We start from the raw sequence: 19,728 nt of genomic DNA, 5'->3' as shown, positions 1-19,728 counted from the left end.
ACACTATCCCAAATGGTACAGTTGCATTCCTTGACCCTGAAAATGTCTGTTTATACACCAAAACTTTAATTCTAAGTGGCTTAGAAGATGAGATATTGGTAGATATTATGGTTTTTAATGGCCGCCATCTTTAAAATCCAAGATGGCCGCCATAATGTCATTGGATAAGTTGGTTCCTATCAAAAATTGAAAGCTAAAGCATTGAAGAGCATGTATGGAACATTTGGCGCTTTTGTCCGGAATGTCCACATCCATTCACTAAGCTGCCTGACTAAATGCTAGAATGAGGCAAACAGCATGCATGAAGCAGACGAGATTTAGTTTGATAATGGTAAAAATATGGAAGAAAAAAAAAATTGCGGACAGGGTTAGGCCCCATTCAGGCAAACAATTCGGCAGAAGTGCTACAAGGCTTACTTTAGGTGCTAATTCAGGAATTCGGAGAAATAAATAATGTAATGGTGTTTCAAAGTGATTCATATCTTCTAAGTGGCAAAATTGAACTTAATGGCGACTCTGAAAACATAGGCCTTAGACACTTGAAATTATTGGTGTGAAAGTTTTTCTCTCGGGAGATAGAAAAAAAGTTTAAACAATATCGTCAAAAATGACGACAATTAAATCGCATAATTTTGCATTAAACTAAAATATCAGACTATTGGTGGCTTTATTGAAATCAGTAACTGTTGAAACATAGCCTACTGCTGCTTAGTACCTTATTCCTTAAAAGTTTGAAATTAAATATATACGACAGCTAACTTGCATATTTATGTATAATTATATACTTAATATGGATGTTAATGTCTCAGTTAAACCAGGGACACACATATACATGTACATATATATATGCATATGAGCACAAGCAAGTCAAGAAAGAACGATCATAGATTTCCATTTGAGGCACGCAGCCACTCCCTCAAGTCGTGACGGTAGTCATGTTTCCACGTAGTCCGATGGATTGGCATGTGTGAAGCAGTCAGCGACACACAACAGTATTCATGTAATCAGTAAAAATAAAAATTCTCATCAATTCTATCCTTTTTTGGGGGGTCATTTATTTGGCAAAATCACTTTTTGTTACATTTAACAAAGGTGATCATAGTAGGCCTTTCACTTATACCCATCACTCTATCCAAGTGCAACATAACCTCTAATTTCTTTAATCTGTGACGAATATGCATAGATCACATGCGCACATTGATCATAGCAAGTGAACAACCCACATTTTTATGCAACATCTGTTTTTCCTTTGTAAGATTTTCTGAAAGGGATTAGTTGTTAGCAGAACCCTTGGATGGGGTAGAGGGAACAAGTGACTAGGTTTAAGGTGCATGGCCGGCAATAAACTGATCTAATTAACGTGCCAGCCATCTTGGTCTTCAAACTGATATGATCAATGCCAGTGTCTACACTTTACAAATTCTGCAAGAGCCTGATTCTGAAGCAAGAACTTCCAAACAATTTCTTGGCCAGTAACAATTTACAAATGGTATATAAGAGTGTGCTCATTATAATATATAGTCCATGTTCAAAACGAACATTTACACTGTAAAACCTTTCCCTTTTCAAGTTGTAATATAGTCCCCTTTGGTTTAATGTTCACACAGCAGGTACAAGAACAAACCAGTTATTTTCCCTGGCCTCAGCCCCCAGGAAGACACTAGTCAGACCAGACACCAGTCCCCTTTACTGTCAACTAATTCCACTCCACATTCCAGACACAGAGTCCTGTAGTCTGTGCACCATAAGTCTGATCTCTGACTCTGTCATGAACTCAGCACTGGATATGGCATTCATTGCAGTGATGGTGCTGGACACGGTCTTGCCTCGCAGCCATATTCGTCCATTCATTCCTGCTGCCAACTCAACTGGCATGACTTGACCAAGTTGTTTTACCAAAGTACATTTAGGGGACAGCATCCTGAAAGAAAGAAAGGTGTGAAAGGTGTTAAAAGAAGTTTTCAAATGTTGATTTACGGCACGCTAACCATACTCAGTATAACACAGGCTCTCATGCCTAACACCAGATTTCTGCAATTATGGCATTGAAGAATCGTACATCATAAAACTCTTGTGCCATATCACAACTGGTCCAATCGAAACTCAACAAACCCCATGCAGTGTCATTGTGGAAACATATGATCAATTAAACATAACTTAAAAGAGTATAAAATGGGGCATTTATAATAGGCCTATCAACTTGACAGTGTCCTCAATATTGGGAATCATGTGCAAGTGTATGCATTATGTGATTTTAATGCAGAGAGTCACTGTAATTGTCAATTGTCAGATTGTGTGATCCTACTAGTCAACTGGTAAGCATGCAATAGTTTCATCAATAACCAACTTAGTCTGTTAAAAGGAAAATGGTGATTGAAAAGTCAGAACCTAACCCGAGTCCTTTGAAAGTACTCTTGACACTCAATTAGGGGTGGGGTTTCCCAAGGTGACCCAGACAAGTATTCTTATAGTACTCACTTGCGAACCAGTCCCAGTGAGCACTGAAACATGAAGCCACCATCAGACATGATGCCAAGTCCCCCACTCCGTCCAGCGCTATCCATGCAGACTAATTCTGGCTCCATGTCTCGATTTGCAACCAGCAGTCGACCAAACACAACATCTCCTATCTATGTGTATGCCAAATGATTAAATACATAAAGATACAACTGTGTAAGGTTCAAGCCATTGATTTGTGTCACATCATTGAACTGCCTTATCACACAAGAAGCTTTGAAGTAACATACTCACAGCAACGTTAGGTCTATTCCTCTTTGTTGCTCCTTCAAATGCCAAATATGAAAGTGTTGCGGGTACACTGCCTCCAATGTCTACTTTGAATACATCACCAGCTTTTCCAACCACTATCCCCAAGACAGTTTCTCCTTTGACTGGAACATACTGGAAACAATCACATCCACAATATGTAGTATAAGGTGATAATCTTCTTTCCGTTGTACCATACTGTGTATTTTTGGTTAGTGAAGTACATATCACCTTTGATGTGTACGTAATCGTCACACATGGAGTGTACATTTTGAGCATGTACTACAACTACAACCTAGACTGGCACATGAAATAATCAGTCCAACACTTCTCTTGTACTACACAAGTTAAGTGTCTTGGAAGGCAGGGGCGGCGGAACCAGGGGGGCTGGGCACTTGCCACCCCAGATTTTCACAGGCCAACAAAAGTGCCCCTCTCACGGTTGTAAATGTGCCCCCTCGAGATGAAAACAAAAGTGCCTCTCAAATGAACACGTATTGGGAAAACTGCCCCTCAAAAACATGTGCCCCTCTCGCAATAACAAGATTGTGCATCTTCTCGAGATAGAAAACTACCCATCGAAAGCACAAAATTAATGCCCCTCTCGCAATAATGAAATTGTGCCCCTATCGAGATGGAAAATTGGCCATCAAAAACAACAGTGCATCTCATGATAACATCTCGAGATAGAATACTGCCCCTCGAAAGCACAATTTTATTAGTGCCTGCTCGCAACATTAAAATTGTGCCATTCTCATGGAAAACTGGCCTTTAAAAGTAATAGTGCTCCTCCTCACCCGAATAAAATGGTCACTGACCTGGCAATCAAAAGCAAAAGTGCCCCTCTCGCGATAAAAAAATGGTCTCTCTACATAACTAGTCAAATTCATGGGCCGACCCAGAGAGGTTACTGCCGGGGCCGAGGGTGTGCGCTGTGCTGAAGGCCCAAGGGCGGATCCAGGGGGGGGGGGAGGGGGGGGGGCCAACAGGGCCATGCCCCCCACCAAAAAAAACACTAACCTAAATTGCTTTTTTTCTTTAGTGACGTCACAAAAAAGGCAGCCACTACTTACACCACCATCTTTTCACCAAAACTGGTTAAAGTGGTCAGAAATTGCCTCAGATCGCACCACAGAGCATCTTAAATCCATTTTTTTTTTATTCCTAGAAGCAGATGCCAGTTTGAAATGGCATCCGCGCGGTATTTGCAATGGAGCCCTCGCCGATAAACTGTAAATTTCACTTTTCATCCAGATCTTAAGTAAACCTTAGTACCTCAATCTTAATCATCAATCTCTACTTGTATCTCAGGTGGCGTATTTAGTAATTCTGTGGCCATTTTGAAGGTGAAATCTTCAGCGCCATGCCACGCCACACCATGCAGTTGGCAAGTGTGACTGGTGTGCGCGCTGTGCATGGTAATCGACCGCGCATTGCCATTCCTTTGTACACAAATTTTGTTTGTGCACAAATCAAGGTCAGCTCTGGCTGGTGACGCTAACTCGATCGGTTATCGGTAACGCCTCCTTTTTTCACTGCAATTGTAATTTGTAGGCTGAATCTTCATCGTGGTGCATGCGCTATGCATGGAAATCGGCTGCACATTGTCATTCCTTTGTACACAAATTTTGTTTGTGCACAAATCAACATCAGCTCTGGCTGGCTGGCATTGCCGATAACTTGATCGGCTATCGGCAATGCCTCCTTTTTTCACTGCAATTGTAGGCTGAATCTTCATCGTGGATCGTTATTTTCTTCAAGGACCTGTGTAGTGATTATGCCGGGCAAGGTTTGGGTGAGTCCCAGGGGGAATTTAGTGTGTTACGGGGACAAAATGGCACATTTTCGAATTCAATTTTCATAACTGCTCATAACACATTTAATTGTGAATGGTAAGTTTATCAAAATATATTGTGTTTTTTTCAAAATTACCGCTTGTTGCCTTTTGGGAACAATTTAAGGGGTCTTATGGCATATCATGGATGTGTGGATCTGTCCGGGGTAACTGTTTTTCTCATAATTTGTATTCACTTTACCAGTGTTTTGGGGCCTTTTCTCCCCAAAGGTATGCACAAAAATGCGTACCGTGTGTCAGTGATTTAAATGTGTAGTCAAAGTATGCCGATTCAGTGGAGGGCTTGTAGTAGTTGTACGGAGGGTACCGAAGTTCCAGCGCTCCACTCAGTAGAGCTAGGTTTGGGCTTAGAATTTTTTCAGCAACCCCCATTTCTTTTGTGTTGCTTCGTTCTCAAGGGGACCCCCACTCATTATCCGCGTAGCTGGCAATGGACTTGAATTGTTTCTTTTCCAGTGATTCCATTTCCAACCGCGTAGCCAGAGATTTTAGGGGTGTATTTCCGAGTGGCAGGGTATTCTGCAATTACTCTGGTTTTTATTACACGGTTACACGTGGCATTGTTTGTATTGACGCCACATTCACGGGTCTAACATGTCTAACCACGGAGCTATGGTGATGGTCTAACCATGCTTTAAACTGGCACCTGGCCTAGGCCTACCCGTTTTTGGTGATTGTCAATCCAGAAAACATCATTGGGTTCCTTTTTCCTCAAAATCCCACACTTGCAGGCAACAACAGTCTCTCCCTCCTGACGCAAACCTGGACCAAGTCGAAACTTGCTCCCTCGGGTGGATATGAAGACATCAGAGAGATCGTCTCCAGGTAAAACCCGAAGGTTTTCTGAGGATTTTGACTCTACCGTTTCCTCCCGTGGTGGCGCCATGTTTTTTGTTGTTGCGTTGTACGAGCACGTGCGCGCGTGCACGTCGCACGATGTCAGTGCTGGAAATATATTTTTGTACAGTGTCCGTGCATGGTCCGTGGGACGAGCGAGAGACTGAAAACGCTTTAGTTTTTGAGATTAACGATCTGGTCCGCCGAATTTTATAAAACTTCCCAGACATGTAGACTATGATGTACCATATCTAAAAAACTTTGTTCCCCGATCCACACTTTGTTTGGGAATGAGAAAATCTGGGATAAAATCTCCGAAAGTTCTGCATGAGAAAAAAAAAAAAAGAAACAGCGCCCTCTGTTGACACAGCCAGAAACCTTTTCGTACGCAATGATTCGCTCGTAACCCCGCCCCGCAGACAGGACAAAACGCAAGGATTGTTTGCCAGATAATACTTCTTTCAAGCTTCATATTACATGCATATTCTATATTTTTGTCATCATTTCTCATCAGGATGTCAAAACCTTTTCATTACAGTTTGTCCAACTTGAAATTATCAAATTTTAAGATCGAATGTAATTAACTACATTAAAATATAGTTAAACCGTACTGCAGATGAGAATCTCATGGTTAATCACATCTTTCAGTTTGTCTTAAATTGTCTTAAAAATTGTCATAAATGAATTTTTTTTTAAATAGACTCCCCCTCCCCCTTCAATAGCAGTGACGCAGAATTTGAATAAGGAATTATATACATGTATCAGATAAGTTGAAGCGTCTTTTTACAAAACCACTAAAAAAATGGCAAGTTTGTTCAATCTGTACTGAATGAAGTTACTAGTTTATTTTTCAACTGACAAAACGAGCTAAGCACCTGTATACATAACAGGCCGATTACATAATAGTAACATGCATCGAAAATCTCATCAAATTGAAGGACAGTATTTGCAAAAAATTTAAGAAGAGAAAAATAGTTTATATTCCCCTATTCGGAATCTTTGAGTGGCAGCATTACAACTGCAATTTGTTTCAGCCGAAACCGTCTTACCGTTTTTATTATTTTGAATATTGTTTTAAGAACCGATTCAGGTTTTGTTGTTGCTCCATCTATTCCGTGAAAACCACCAATAACCACCAATGGCCCACCTGCTTCCTTTTTTGAGGCTGCATCAAATTTGTATTACTTATTTTTATTTTTTTATTTCAGGGAAAACATTTTAAAAAGATGTTTCAGAAGTTCAGATGCTCCACCAGATGCTACGCGTGTACTTCTATAATTATTGAAAATATGTTACCCTGAGATAAGAGAGCACAAAATTATTCTGATCTGGGGTTTAATCCTACCAATCGATGTTTCTGTAGCTAAAACATATCCATAACATTCGATCTTAAATTTAAAAGTTGATCATTTCATGTTTGACAAAACTGTAACGAAGATATTTTGGCATCACGATGAGAAATAACAAAAAAATCTAGAATACAATATGAAAGAAGTATTATCTAGCAGCTAGCAAGCACTCATTGGCCGAGTTCGGGCGGGTCTTGTTCTTGACACGGGTATATCATTTTTGCAAACCCTGACGGTAGGTAATGTGAGATCCTGTTCCGAGTGCAGTGTTCGTGGGTCGTGTTCCCGCCGTTCGAGCGCGAGAACAATGAAAATACTCGCGTCAAAAACAGACCGCCCGAACTCGGACGGCCGTTTGGTGAGAAAAAGTTTCTGACTATCAATAGAGGGTGCTGTTTCTTATGTTTTTCCCTCATGTAGAATTTTCGGCGTTTTTCTCCCAGATTTTCTCATTCTCAAACAAACTGTGGACCGGGGAACAAAGTTCTTTCGACATGGTACACCATAATCTACATGTCTGTGAAGTTTTATAAAATTCGGCGATCCAGACCGCGTGGCGAGCGAAAAAAAGGCCTCGTCCCACGAACTAATAGACATTTAATAAAACCATGACATTGACCAATGACATCATTAAAAAGGCCAGGGCGCCCTTAGCGTTGGATAGGTAAACTCGTGTGAGGCTACTCGTAAAATTATACAAGTTACAACACTAATGCAGTGCCCGTCTAAAATGTGCATGTTCGGGAAGCGCATTGCTTTGCCGCTGGTATTGGCAGTAGCTCTGCGGACCATACCGCATAGCTCTGCGGCTTCCGCAGGCGCGGTTCTACGGGGGGGGGGGGGGGGGGGGGGGGGGGGGGGGGGGGGGGAGGCTTTAACTGTGAAACATTTATATCGTTGAAACGTTCATATTGTTGTATGTAACATTACTATGTACGAACATTCTGTACAAGAAAAAACTGGTTCTTGACTTCCGCCTTAACACTGTAAGAAATTGTTTTAGGAAAAATTCCATTTGAGAAACGGCGTAGCATGCTATATAAGAAACATAAATTTTGTTTAGCCCCCCCAAAAATAAATTCCGTAAAAAAAAAATTACATTAGCAAAAAGAAGGATTGTGATGTTCATGCGAACGGTCTCCCCCTAAAGAAGAAATAGCCGTGCATAGTTAATATATTGTGAATGATTTTAGGATTTTATTGGCGCTCCCCATTGAAAATATGGCATGACCCCCCCCCCCCCCCCCCCCCCCCCCCCACTATTGATTTTCGGAGGCCTAAGTGTCTGGAAAAAATAACCGGTCAACATTTCAGCACGCCTCCCTGAACAAAAATTATGGATCCACCGTGCTAGCCCCCCCCCCCCAAAAAAAATATTGGTTCTAGAACCGCGCCTGGGCTTCCGTACCAGCGAAAGGTGTTCTCCAATTTGACCTATGGTGTCTTGTATCCGCTACCTTCCTAAAACGTTCTGACCATCAAAGCCCTTTATACAGCAGTAAACCGTGGCCTTGCCATGGCTACTTTGAAATGTTCTGTCTTGCAGTGTGCTGGCAAATAATAAAGTTAAATATCGCCTTTAAAAATATTAGAAAATATATTGTGTTGGTATGCATGGCTGAATATCAGTGAAACTTGTATTGAATGTGGTCAATTATATAATCCTTGTATACCTCTTCTTCAGTCGTGGACTCAGCATTTTTCATCAATTTCTCACTTGTCTGTTCATAGTTACCTTTTATACATAAATGCCTTCCTGCGATACTTTTTTTATCTTCTGACGTGACACGAGAAAAACAACCGACACAGTATGGTGGTTTGAGAAGCTAGCGATATTTGCATTTCGGGCGCACATTTTGTAAACACCAGGTCCAACTGATGTTTTCCTCTCTTGTTGGGTTTGAATGTAACAACCAGATGGAGGTTTTGTTCTTGAGTCTTTCAACTTAACTGTCTACTATGTGAGGTATGTGTCGCCAATGACTGCTAACCTCATGAACCCGGTTTACGTCAGGCAGGTGAATGATCTCCGGCAAAAATGATATCTGACAGTTTTGGTATCTCTCAAAGGGCTGCTTCTAATTCTTTTACATAATTTCGGTCTGACGAAGTGGTAGCAAAATGGTTCTATCAAATAAACTGATATATTGGCCCATACAATTTACAACATCTGTATGTTCCCCTTAACGTGCAAACTGGTAAAAGATTCACAGTCGGTTTGTTCTCCTGCTGTCATTTTTTTTGTCTTCAGAGCAAGAAAACACCACCGCCCATACGACCCCCCAGTTGTACGATCCCGAAAACTTGCTAATGTGCCGGTGGTTCACTGGAATAGCTAGGTTGTATTCTGTAGCCAAGTCTTATTTTCCTACAATAATCCTCAGGGCAGTCTTGAGTAGAGCCTGAAACTGGGAGTTTTTTTTTAATGGCAGATACTCTAAAAGTTGAAACAAGTCTGATGAGGAGGCTCTATGTAGTTGTATGGCTCTCGATATGTCTCTCGGGGGGTTGACGTGTGAAATGGACTACTTAATTGAATGCCGAGAGCAGAAATCATAGTTAATACTATAGATACCCAACCAGTTTGTTGCAGCTATTTCCAAAATATGGAAGGAATTGGACTCGTAAAAGTAACTTAGAGGGCGACGAGGGTGGTGAAGTTTGGAAAACTACATTTTGTAGCACACCCAATATGAGTTATGCTGTATTCTGCTTGAATTATTACCTGAAAAAGTTGGAGCACCCTTTGTCTGGAATGCGCATCGATGATTAAAATAATTGGAGAGATCATTAAGTAGAATATAAGGGCTCATAACTACACCGTGAAAATTGAGGATTGGTCGCGCTAATTCCGGGCAAAATGTTATTCGAACTGTTGGAATGCTATGTTGAATCAAGTTGACATTGTTTCCTTTCTAAAACGTTGCTTCAAACGCATATACTGTAATGTTGTTGGAGATGATTTCCAACAACGAAGGATATATGCCTATACATGTGGAACCTGTTTGATATTGACAAGATAAGCTCATAATTCGATGGCTTTATTTACTGCTGGAATTATGCCTCGGCAACACAAAAATATCATTTAAGTGAGATTTCTTGTGACCCAGAGTCCCAGACCTTTGAAACATGGTGACTTGGTTATTCTAAAACCTAGTTTGGGCAATCATCTGACGAAAGTGTAACTTTGATGTATGGATCAGTATATTCGTAGTATCCTTAAGTATAATTCAATTGGTTTTAATCCACAAAAGCTGTAGAGCGGTTTCATTATAGCATAGTTTAATTTAACTCTTTAAACCGTACAGCAATTGAGGTGTAACATTTTGTACACTTTGGCTCAAGGTTTAAAAGTGTAGACGTTAAGAGTTCCCTCCGACCAAGCTGGGATGAAGACCTCGGCGTATCCATCACCGTCAATGTCTTTGATGGCGGGACCGCCTACCGTCCCCTTGGCGTAGAAGATGGAGGTTTGAGTGTAGCTCCACACGGATGGGTCGTTGTCTGCAGTGCTCTCGAAGATGTACACGTTGCTATCATCATCTCCTGTTAGGAGGATGAGGGGTTTGATCCTATACCACCAAAAACAAGTAGGATACGTTTATTATTATTTTTTGTAGATAGGCGTGGCCTTACGATTTGGAGGCTGAATGTAATTGAACTTTGTTCTAGCAACTGTATAAAAGTAATACAGGAAAAATAATTACACTAATTGGTTAGATCTAGACAAAGCCAACGTATTTTCCCCAATGAAATTGATTGAGGTGGTGATCACATCAGCTAATAGCCACTTTTTCTATTATATTCCATCACTGTTTTAACAAAGGCGAGAAGTTCAATAATATTTACTGGCGGAAGATCAAAGCAAGGAGGCTATGAGGGTTTTTATACCATTGAAGATGAACTCACCTATCACCAGCAGGTCCTGGATAGAAGGCATGCGCACTCCCCGGTGAACCGTTGCCTTCTAGTACAATTAGATTACTTGGTTTGAATCCCTCAGCAATCACGTGAGATCTCCAGATACCGGTTCGGAAATCTCGCGGGATCTCATAAGCTACGAGTTTTCCATCGGTCTCACTAACATGATTGCAAAATTGAGAATGAAAAAATCAAGCAAAAAGACATTGTTGACACTGATCCCAATGATATAACATTATTTTGTTTATAAAATGAAGACATCAGAGTACGTACCTGTTTATTGAGAGCAGCAAATCCACATTCCCGTCCAGATTAAGATCAACGAGCTTAAAAATAGAAAAAAAATGGTTTGTCGGTATTTCACAGAAACGTTTCGGATAAATGGAATTCAATCTCGTGTCGTTGAATTTTTTTCAAGGATAAATATTCGTGTAGGTTGACGGCGATTATCAAAACTGTGGATTTCTACGGGCAAACACAACAGCGATAATCCAACCATGATTGCATTGTACAGTGACGAAATTGACCATTTCGTAGCGGCCGATGGTGACTAAGATGTAGGAGATAGTGAAGACGAAGTTTAATACACAAATTACCTCAATATCAAAATACCGATTCTCAGGAATATCTGCAATAACTCTGTGCTGAATCTTGGAAGGATCGGACCAGCTGGACGTAAGTCCTGTAAAAAAAAAAAAAACCACCGTTTTTACTCTTGTAAGCATTAAAATGATAACTTTTTAGAGTGTGATCGGCTGTTATGAAGTTGGGCAGTAGTATTTAAGTTGGGTATTGCAGCTGAGGACTTCAACATGATACAGGGTGAGTCATAAAAAACGAAACCCAAATGTCGGGTCTATTGTTTTATTGAAGTTCTGCATGTTGCCCTTTCAAAATCTAGGATATAAAAGCCCAATTTATAAGCTTCCTTTTAGTACAGGAATCATTTAAATCACTTATGTACTTTTCAAGTTACGGAATTTTAAACACAACCATCGTTTTAAAGTTCTGTCCACGGATCACAAAAAGGTGTGCGTTCATTCAGCAAAACGAAAACAATTCACACACATCCCTATGTGATTTTTTTTTCGTTTTGCTGAAAGAACACTGACATTTTTTTGTGCTCCATGGACAGAACCTTAAAACGGAGATTGTTTTTAAAAGTCCGTAACTTGAAAAGTACATGAGTGATTTGAATGATTCTTATGTTAATTTCTGCGTCTTATAGGCCCATTATAGACCCCCTTACAGCAGTTTATACTGTTGGCAATTGGTTGCTCATCTTTTAATTGCTGTCTTTGCATTCCCTTTTGTTGGGGGGGGGGGTGGGTGGGTGAGCAGGCCAGGGTCAAAATGGGCCCGCTCCCCCTATATGTCCTGTTGTTATATAATACGCCATTGAGTACTTCACTTGGCCTCATAATCTAACCTTCAACCCAGGAAACAACGAGTTTCTCTGAGAAGTACTGGGCGCTGATCATGACCTCAAGTTGTCTGCCACCCGGGATGGTCATCTTCTCGAATCGAAAGAGGGCGTCAGGGCCCGAGAACAGTACATTAGTCGTCCAGGGCTGGGTCAACGGATCCCCGAAACGGGGATGTTCCAGCCAGACTGCTTCACAAACAGCTGTTCCATCTGGATAATTAACAGAAATATGGTTAAAGTTTTTGCCACTGGTTCAGCCATAATTATGGTTGCAAAGGCCGATTTCTAAAGGTTACGTAATACTTTATTTTGAATGAAACAACATGCACGCAGACATGTTCACATTGGCAGGCGAAATCTTGGAAATTAATTTCTCCTGTTTGGATGACCGTATCTTCACGGAACTTTCAGGGTTTATTTCCCTTATAATGATCCAACTAGGCCAATGTGCTAAAAATCGTTTTGAAGCGTTCGGTACTTTTGGTTGAAATTGGAAAAATAGGCCTGGCTATGTAAATTTGTAAAAGTTGTAACACTGGTGTTTGCAATATCTGTCAATTTTTCAAGCCTCATGAATATTAATAATGCCTATCCATTATGTTGTGCAGTAAAAATTTGCAGAATAGCCACCTTGGCAAGTTATTAATTAATACATGCTTCTGGCTTCCATTGGTCGATACCGAGACCCGCGCGAAGTCACGCCAAGTGACGCTAATGAATATGCTAATATGTGCTTCGTCATTTTTGCCCCAAATCGGCCAAGCATGCAAGCCAACCTGAAACCATGCACGTGAGATTGGTAGGCAAAATATCCTCGTCAAAATTTTGCTTGGAGATAGTTCATGGTGTAACACATGCGTTTGCAAAAACAGATTAAGCTGAAACTCGGAGTATAGGCCTACTTAGGTGATATAAGTGTTCAACTACTCACGAAATAACGACCTGAGGAGATTCCTAGAAATTGAGATAATACATAGATTTGGGGACGTGTTCGAACGATTTATTCCCGACTTGAAGGTCAGCTTTACCAGTAACCAGTATTGACGTTTCGGCATCGATGACGGCAATTTGTTCACTGACATGAAGTTTATAATTTCGTCTTCCGTTATAATTTAACATTTTAATCATACTGAGCATATTTTCTGAGAAACTCAACGTTCAAAAGCCATTTTGTTTGGGGTACATGAATTTCACTGCCCTGTTACTACGTCTAAGTACGTATCGGACAACGGGGACGCTTAGGTCTTCGCAACCACACGGATGGGTTATCTTATCGTCATTGAGTCTGATTTTGTTCATGTACACACCCAAGGGATTCAACACAACAGTTCCTGAATAAACCGACCACAAGATGACTACTTTCAAAATTCCAATGCATGCAAGATTTCGCCTTAAAATACTATTCTCCCTAATGTCTTTTATCAAGTATTGTACCCAGTCTGCCAAAATCCACCAATTACACTACTTCCAATGCATGCTTTGCTTTGGGCCTCCATCAATATTTAGTCAAACCAGGCCTGCAGGACCAAGTCCCCCCAAATCCACCAAAATAGGTTACTTGATGGATTTTGATGGAGTTGGGGAGGTAAGGGCGTTCTTTGTGTGTGCCCGTATACAAGAGCTACGTTTGCTGGCCCCCGTGCTCACAAATGTTGGGCGTTACCAATAGTTGCGCACACCTGTCCAATATCCAACATCAACGTTTGAAAGGTTTATTTATTTATTCTTATAATTTTTTCCGGGGGGGGGGGGTTGCCAAAACTATCAGTCATTTATTTGCAGAAGTTAAGTGACTAACTCTTATGTCGAGTGTAAACGACCCAGTTCAAAGCCATTCAAACTCAGGTCAAATATTGACATTTGTCACGTATAGAATCAAGGTTGGGTTAAAGTTCCGATAGACAATGGGCCCAAGAAATATATGGGAGGCCTCATGCACGCAAAACAAACACAGCCTGGTCACGTAAACGAGTTACACCGTTAATTATGTGTCATGCAATATAGAAGCTAAACTGCAGTGTCAAATCAAATATTGCATTTCATGTTGAATTACATGTAAACTCATGATCAGTGAAGATACTCCAACGTCACATATTTATTTTGGCCAAGTTTGACGAATACGTTCTCAGATTGCTGCAACCATCCCCCAACTAACAACAGGACGAAATGGCAAATAATGAGTCAAAATAGTGAAATCGGCTTTCAAATCATTCGTGCTTTAAAGATGAACTGTTCGGGCTAGTTTCGAGTTTCACCACGAAATACTGCTTTCTCATTTTCGTTTAATCATGGCATAGTTTACACATTTCATATTATTTTCAGCCCGACAATAAATCAGTTCTTAAAACCCGGATGAAACACCGATGTGGTATGCGGTTACCATTATTAAAGTAAGCCTCCAAATGTGGGAGGAGTTGGGCTTGCCGGCCACGTAGGTGGGCCCTTGAAACATGTGATGTTCATATAACTCACTTGTATTGAGGTAAGCCCTGGCAGTTAGGGCATCAATACGACCATCTTTGTTCATGTCGCTCCACTCCACCCGGTGATAGAACCATTTTGTCCGGTCCGCGGCTTTGCTAGAAATGTCATATGTAGTTGCTGTGATGAGATCACACACAAAAATAAGACTGCATATTTTCTTACAAACATTACATGAGTAGATACATTTGTTGTGTTGGTTTTTCAATTCGGCCCCTTAAACTGAAAAAAATAATCATGTATACAACTTTCGTCAATGTATCCATTCCGTCTGCCCTATACTTACCGATGCATTCCTCGTGCTCTTTTCGAGTTTCACCTGGAAAAATTGAATTTTTTTGCAAGGGCTATTTTCCTACAGCAATATAAACGTTATTCCCATTTAGGGCGGGTTCATTTATGCACAAAATGAAAGCCCTTTTCAGAAGGTTGCAAACGCTTAAGTCGTGAAAACAAAACATACAAATTTTAGGGGGAAAATCCCATTTTTTGAGACTATAGTTTAGGCAACTTTATTTCACTTCTGCAGATCTGACCCGAGTTGCGGCCTCACCTGGGACCATGAGCCTGGTGTCCATCAGAGCGACTACACCATCAGTTTTAGTCGGTACCAAGAAACCAGTGGCTGTCCACCAGATACCATCCCGACCAAACACATCCTCTGAAAGTACAGCGTGAAATCAAGAATCAAGCGGAATCTATTGTACAATCGAAAGGATTTTCATATTTACATATATTTTATTATTTTTTATGAGGGCGTATTTTTTTTTTATTTATTCCTAAACAAAGTTACCTTGTGCATATCCGTGTGGAACAAAAGCATTTGAACATATGAATAATGACTATTTGTAGACCTATATATAAAAACAGATTGTGAGATCAGATTTTACTTGGCGCTTACCAGGTACCGCCCCTACTTCGTTGGGCCACGCATACTCGTCCGTCAGTACCTCGGCTATCAGGCCTTGGTCGGCTTGAATCTGGCCTGCCACGTCACGGATGATGTAGATGTTATCGGTGGTCAGGGGGATGGCGTTGAAGGTGGATACCTGCGTATAATATTTTACGGGATACTTTAAAGTTGAATAAAGAAATTTACTGAAGCGGGGGAGTTGAACCAGCGACCTCCGGGTCATCGTTGCGGCGCATCGTTTCGGTCAACTGAGCTTTCCAGCCCTAAACATTGGCGGTTTCCCATTTAGATTTTTAGATATGCGTTCATGTGAGATGCATTGCTATTATTATGAAACGGTTAATTTCAACTCAGTTAAAGTACACTTTCAAAACGTCTGGCTCTTTTACTTTTAACGGACCAATTTCCTAATTACTTCACTACCAGTACCGGCCAATGATAACCGTCTTTGATTATCTATGGTCCCATGCCAAATTTACGTGTACATTGGTTGGGAACAAGAGAACGTTCTACACAATGGAAGGATGACCCGTTGGTCAATTGAAACCTTTCCATAACATGATTTAAACCCGCAACGCAGTAATATTCGATTATTCATGATAAGCCGACTGTTCATGGAATAAGGCGCACTTCACCCATTAAACGTTTTATAAGATGAAGAGTTCTCTACTCCAGAAGGTTAAAATGTAAAACATTAGCAACGTATACTCACGACAGCATCATACAGACCAGTAGTCGGGTTTTTAAGGACAGTTGCAATGGCAGCGTTTGGCATGTCCAAAGTGGCTATTTTACGTAGCTGCCATGCCTGGCAAACTGACAGCCAAACTAAGACAACCACTAGGTGAAGTCGAGACACCATTTTTTCCCAGGTATCTCTCACGCAGACCACGCAAGAGAGTCCGCAGCGCAAAATATCAGAGAGGAGTTTGAAGGAAACACCGAACGGCCCTCCAACTTTTATACCCGCGCGAGCGATTACATCGGATCGCATTTTACCATTTATACTTGTGGGAAAGTGAAATGTGACATGAATATTTTAATGCGTTTATCTATAACTGCTTAACACCTTAATTCGTTTATCTAACCTCATTTATCTAAGCAACATGGTGATTTAACAAGCAACTTTTACGTGTACCACTTCTAATCGTACTTCACAAGGAGGTTACTTCTTACGCACGTGATAGGACGGGGGGGGGGGTCTGCTGCTGTACGTACATTTTTAAAGTGAATAGGCCCTATGCTTTTTGAAACTCCCACGATTTAATAAGTTTTGTTTGGCTCTACGTCTATATATAATGTCCATACGTTCTGAGCACTCAGTCCAAAATCATGCATGCATTTTATTCAACTGATATAGGCCTAGGCCTATATTTCAGCATGTTTGCTGGACTATGTAAAAACACCGGCAATCGTGGACCCCCTGTTGTCCCTAATCCTCATTCCTTTGTACTTTTCAACCGGTCTAATTGGTTGTACACGAATTTCAATCGTGGACTATTGGTCAAACGGTTTGTTTGTGATCCAACCCTTTTGTCCTAGGTACACGATTGTAGGCCTATGCGTTTGTTTATGGTGTAAATCGAGGACATGCATGACTGTGCACCATCATCGATGAATCGACGACAGAAACCAAATCGAAAAGGCTCCTCGATCGGAAAACGTGTACAATACCAATGAGAGCTGTTGCAAAAAAGGGGGGCCGCCCGATAGTCCGAAGGTCCGATAGTCCGAAGGTTCTTTAGTCCGAAGGTTCTATCGGACGAATGCACAAAATGTCCATAAGAGGGGGTTCGTTAGTCCGAAAATGAAATAAGGCTCGTTAATCCGAACATTAATGCAATAGTCCGAAGGTTCGTTAATCCGAAGATTCATTAGTCCGAAGGTTCATTTATCCGAAGGTTCATTATTCCGAATTGACAATAAGGTTCGATAGTCCGAAAAGGTAATAAGGTCCGATAGTCCGAATCGACAATAAGGTCCGATAGTCTGAATCGACAATAAGGTCCGATAGTTCGAATCAACAGTAAGGTACGCCCATTCGGACTATCGAACCTTATCCTCAATTCGGACTATCGAACCCTACCGTATATTCGGATTATCGAACCTTTTCATCTATTCGGACTATCGAACCTTCGGATTAATTAACCTTATTCTGTTTTCGGACTAATGGACTCTTCGGACTATCGAACCTTCGGATTATCGAACCTTCGGACTATTGAACCTTCGGACTGACGAACCTTCAGACTAATGATCCTTCGGACTAAAGAACCTTCGGACTAAAGAACCTTCGGACTATCGAACCTTTGGACTATCGGGCTGTTACCGCAAAAAAGTTATAAAAGTTAACAAGTTATTATATAGAGTATAAACAAAGGAAAAGGGAAGGGGACAATAGAAAATCCTCGATTTACACCATAAACAAACGAGCCGGTGTGTACGTGTTCATTTTTTCAAATCGTGGGCGAAAAATACCAGAGAAAAGAGAACAATATGGTCCACGATTCCCAGCATACGTCCATGATTGGGGTCGTGTACAGAACCTATGGAAGTCTTCCTAAAAAGTGAGCAATAGGACGTCCACGATCGACGGTAAGAACACGTTTGGGTGTGTGTGTGTGGGGGGGGGGGGGGGGGGGGGGGGGAGGAGGCAGTTTCCCCCGTCCCACACCGATTGACGCCCATAAGCAACAAAATGCCAAGATTTCGCAGTTCTTGAAAAAGGGAATCACACAGTTTTGACCGATGTGGCTTTCGGATCCAGTTTGACAGTTTGTAGTCGAATGTCATTATGTAATTGGTAAAAGTGAAACTAAGTGCAATTTTGCACGTAATTAATAAATTGTGATATGGTCCGCCTCATCGTTAAACATAATACTGGCTGCGCACCACCAAAATGACCGGTCGGTATAAAGATTGTCAATAATAACGGATGGTCCGAAGTCCATTATGCAGTTAGATCCGTGCACTGATCGACTGAGTCAATATACGGTTTGCAATAAAAAACAAACAGTGTGAGAGAGATTGAGAGGTCCTACTTCGGTTGTCAATGGAAACGTTGAAATAACTGACTCAAATCAAAAAGCAAATATGCAACTGATTTAAAATTGACACCATCTATTATGGTTCATGTTGCTGTTTGTGATGAATGATGATTATCTACGCACGGGTGAAGGCACAGGTTTGCCGCATGGTGGGGCATTACACTGGTTAAGAATGACTTCGTTATGATAAAAGAGAAAATCCAGATATAGATTGCATCACATACAAGGTCCTTGAGGATTCCAAATTCATTCATGATGACTATACAGGGTGAGTAAAAAAAAAACGAAACCCAAATGTCAGGACCATTGTTTTAGTAAAGCTCTGCATGTAGCACTTTTTAGGGTATAAAAGCCCTATTCAAGAGCTTTCTTTTAGTATAAGAATAATTAAAATCACTCATGTACTTTTCAAGTTACGGAATTTAAACACAACCACCGTTTTAATGTTCTGTCCACGGATCACAGAAAAGGTGTGCGTTCTTTCAGCAAAACAAAAGCAATTCATACACATCACTGTGATTTGTTTTCGTTTTGCTGCAAGAACACACACCTTTTTTTGTGATCCGTGGACGAAATTTTAAAACGGTGGTTGCGTTTAAAATTCAGTAACTTGAAAAGTACGTAAGATTTTGAAGGATTCTTGTACTAAAAGAAAGCTTATGAATGTTGGCTTTTATACCCTAGATTTTGAAAGTGCTACATGCAGAACTTCACTACAACAATGGTCCCGACATTTGGGTTTTTGGTTTTTTTTACTCAGCCTGTACAGTGTGAGTAAAAAAAACTGGGACCATTGTTGTAGTGAATTCCTGCATGTAGCACTTTCAAGATCGTGGATAATGATATGAAAGCCCAATTCCTAAGTTTTTTTTTTAGTACAAGAATCATTCAAATTACTCATGTTATTTTTAAGTTACGGAATTTTAAACACAGCCATCGTTTTAAAGTTCTGTCCACGGATAACAAAAAGGTAAGACATTCCTTTCAGCAAAACGCAAACAAGCTTATGAATTGGGCTTTCATATCCTAGATTTTGAAAGAATAGGGGCGTCATCGCTTCTCAAAAGTGGGGGGCATACCTTGATCAAGGGCGGATCCGGGGGGGGGGGGGCCAAAGGGGGCCATGGCCCCCCCCC

General features: G+C 40.9%; 2 protein-coding genes across 2 annotated transcripts; both read right to left on the bottom strand.

Annotated features, from left to right (window-relative positions):
• Positions 1–643: 643 nt before the first annotated feature.
• On the bottom strand, positions 644–5,748 carry LOC119728380 (exosome complex component RRP40-like). The gene is made up of 4 exons (XM_038200598.1): positions 5,283–5,748; positions 2,752–2,901; positions 2,479–2,630; positions 644–1,921 (listed from the first exon to the last, which is right to left on the bottom strand). The coding sequence occupies exons 1-4, from the start codon at positions 5,505–5,507 to the stop codon at positions 1,693–1,695; spliced, it is 756 nt and encodes a 251-aa protein (XP_038056526.1). The 5' UTR covers positions 5,508–5,748; the 3' UTR covers positions 644–1,692.
• A 4,079-nt stretch (positions 5,749–9,827) lies between these two features.
• LOC119728616 lies at positions 9,828–16,496 on the bottom strand. The gene is made up of 9 exons (XM_038200919.1): positions 16,261–16,496; positions 15,537–15,684; positions 15,189–15,296; positions 14,627–14,755; positions 12,158–12,364; positions 11,325–11,410; positions 11,002–11,054; positions 10,717–10,887; positions 9,828–10,379 (listed from the first exon to the last, which is right to left on the bottom strand). The coding sequence occupies exons 1-9, from the start codon at positions 16,408–16,410 to the stop codon at positions 10,148–10,150; spliced, it is 1,284 nt and encodes a 427-aa protein (XP_038056847.1). The 5' UTR covers positions 16,411–16,496; the 3' UTR covers positions 9,828–10,147.
• Positions 16,497–19,728: the final 3,232 nt, after the last annotated feature.

This window comes from Patiria miniata, unplaced genomic scaffold, assembly GCF_015706575.1.
Source record: "Patiria miniata isolate m_02_andy unplaced genomic scaffold, ASM1570657v1 HiC_scaffold_20, whole genome shotgun sequence".
NCBI lineage: Eukaryota > Metazoa > Echinodermata > Asteroidea > Valvatida > Asterinidae > Patiria > Patiria miniata.
This window is presented reverse-complemented; position numbering and strand designations above follow the sequence as displayed.

Bases quoted from the DNA above. Each gene is read 5' to 3' on its own strand.
- LOC119728380 (XM_038200598.1), bottom strand. From the start codon at position 5,507: ATGGCGCCACCACGGGAGGAAACGGTAGAGTCAAAATCCTCAGAAAAC. The intron at 2,631-2,751 runs GTGAGTATGTTA...GCATACACATAG, and splicing joins GGAATAGACCTAACGTTGCT to ATAGGAGATGTTGTGTTTGG. The intron at 1,922-2,478 runs GTGAGTACTATA...TCTTTCTTTCAG, and splicing joins TCACTGGGACTGGTTCGCAA to GATGCTGTCCCCTAAATGTA.
- LOC119728616 (XM_038200919.1), bottom strand. From the start codon at position 16,410: ATGGTGTCTCGACTTCACCTAGTGGTTGTCTTAGTTTGGCTGTCAGTT. The intron at 11,055-11,324 runs GTAATTTGTGTA...TCTATTTTTAAG, and splicing joins ATCGGTATTTTGATATTGAG to CTCGTTGATCTTAATCTGGA. The intron at 10,888-11,001 runs GTACGTACTCTG...CAATCATGTTAG, and splicing joins TTGCTGCTCTCAATAAACAG to TGAGACCGATGGAAAACTCG.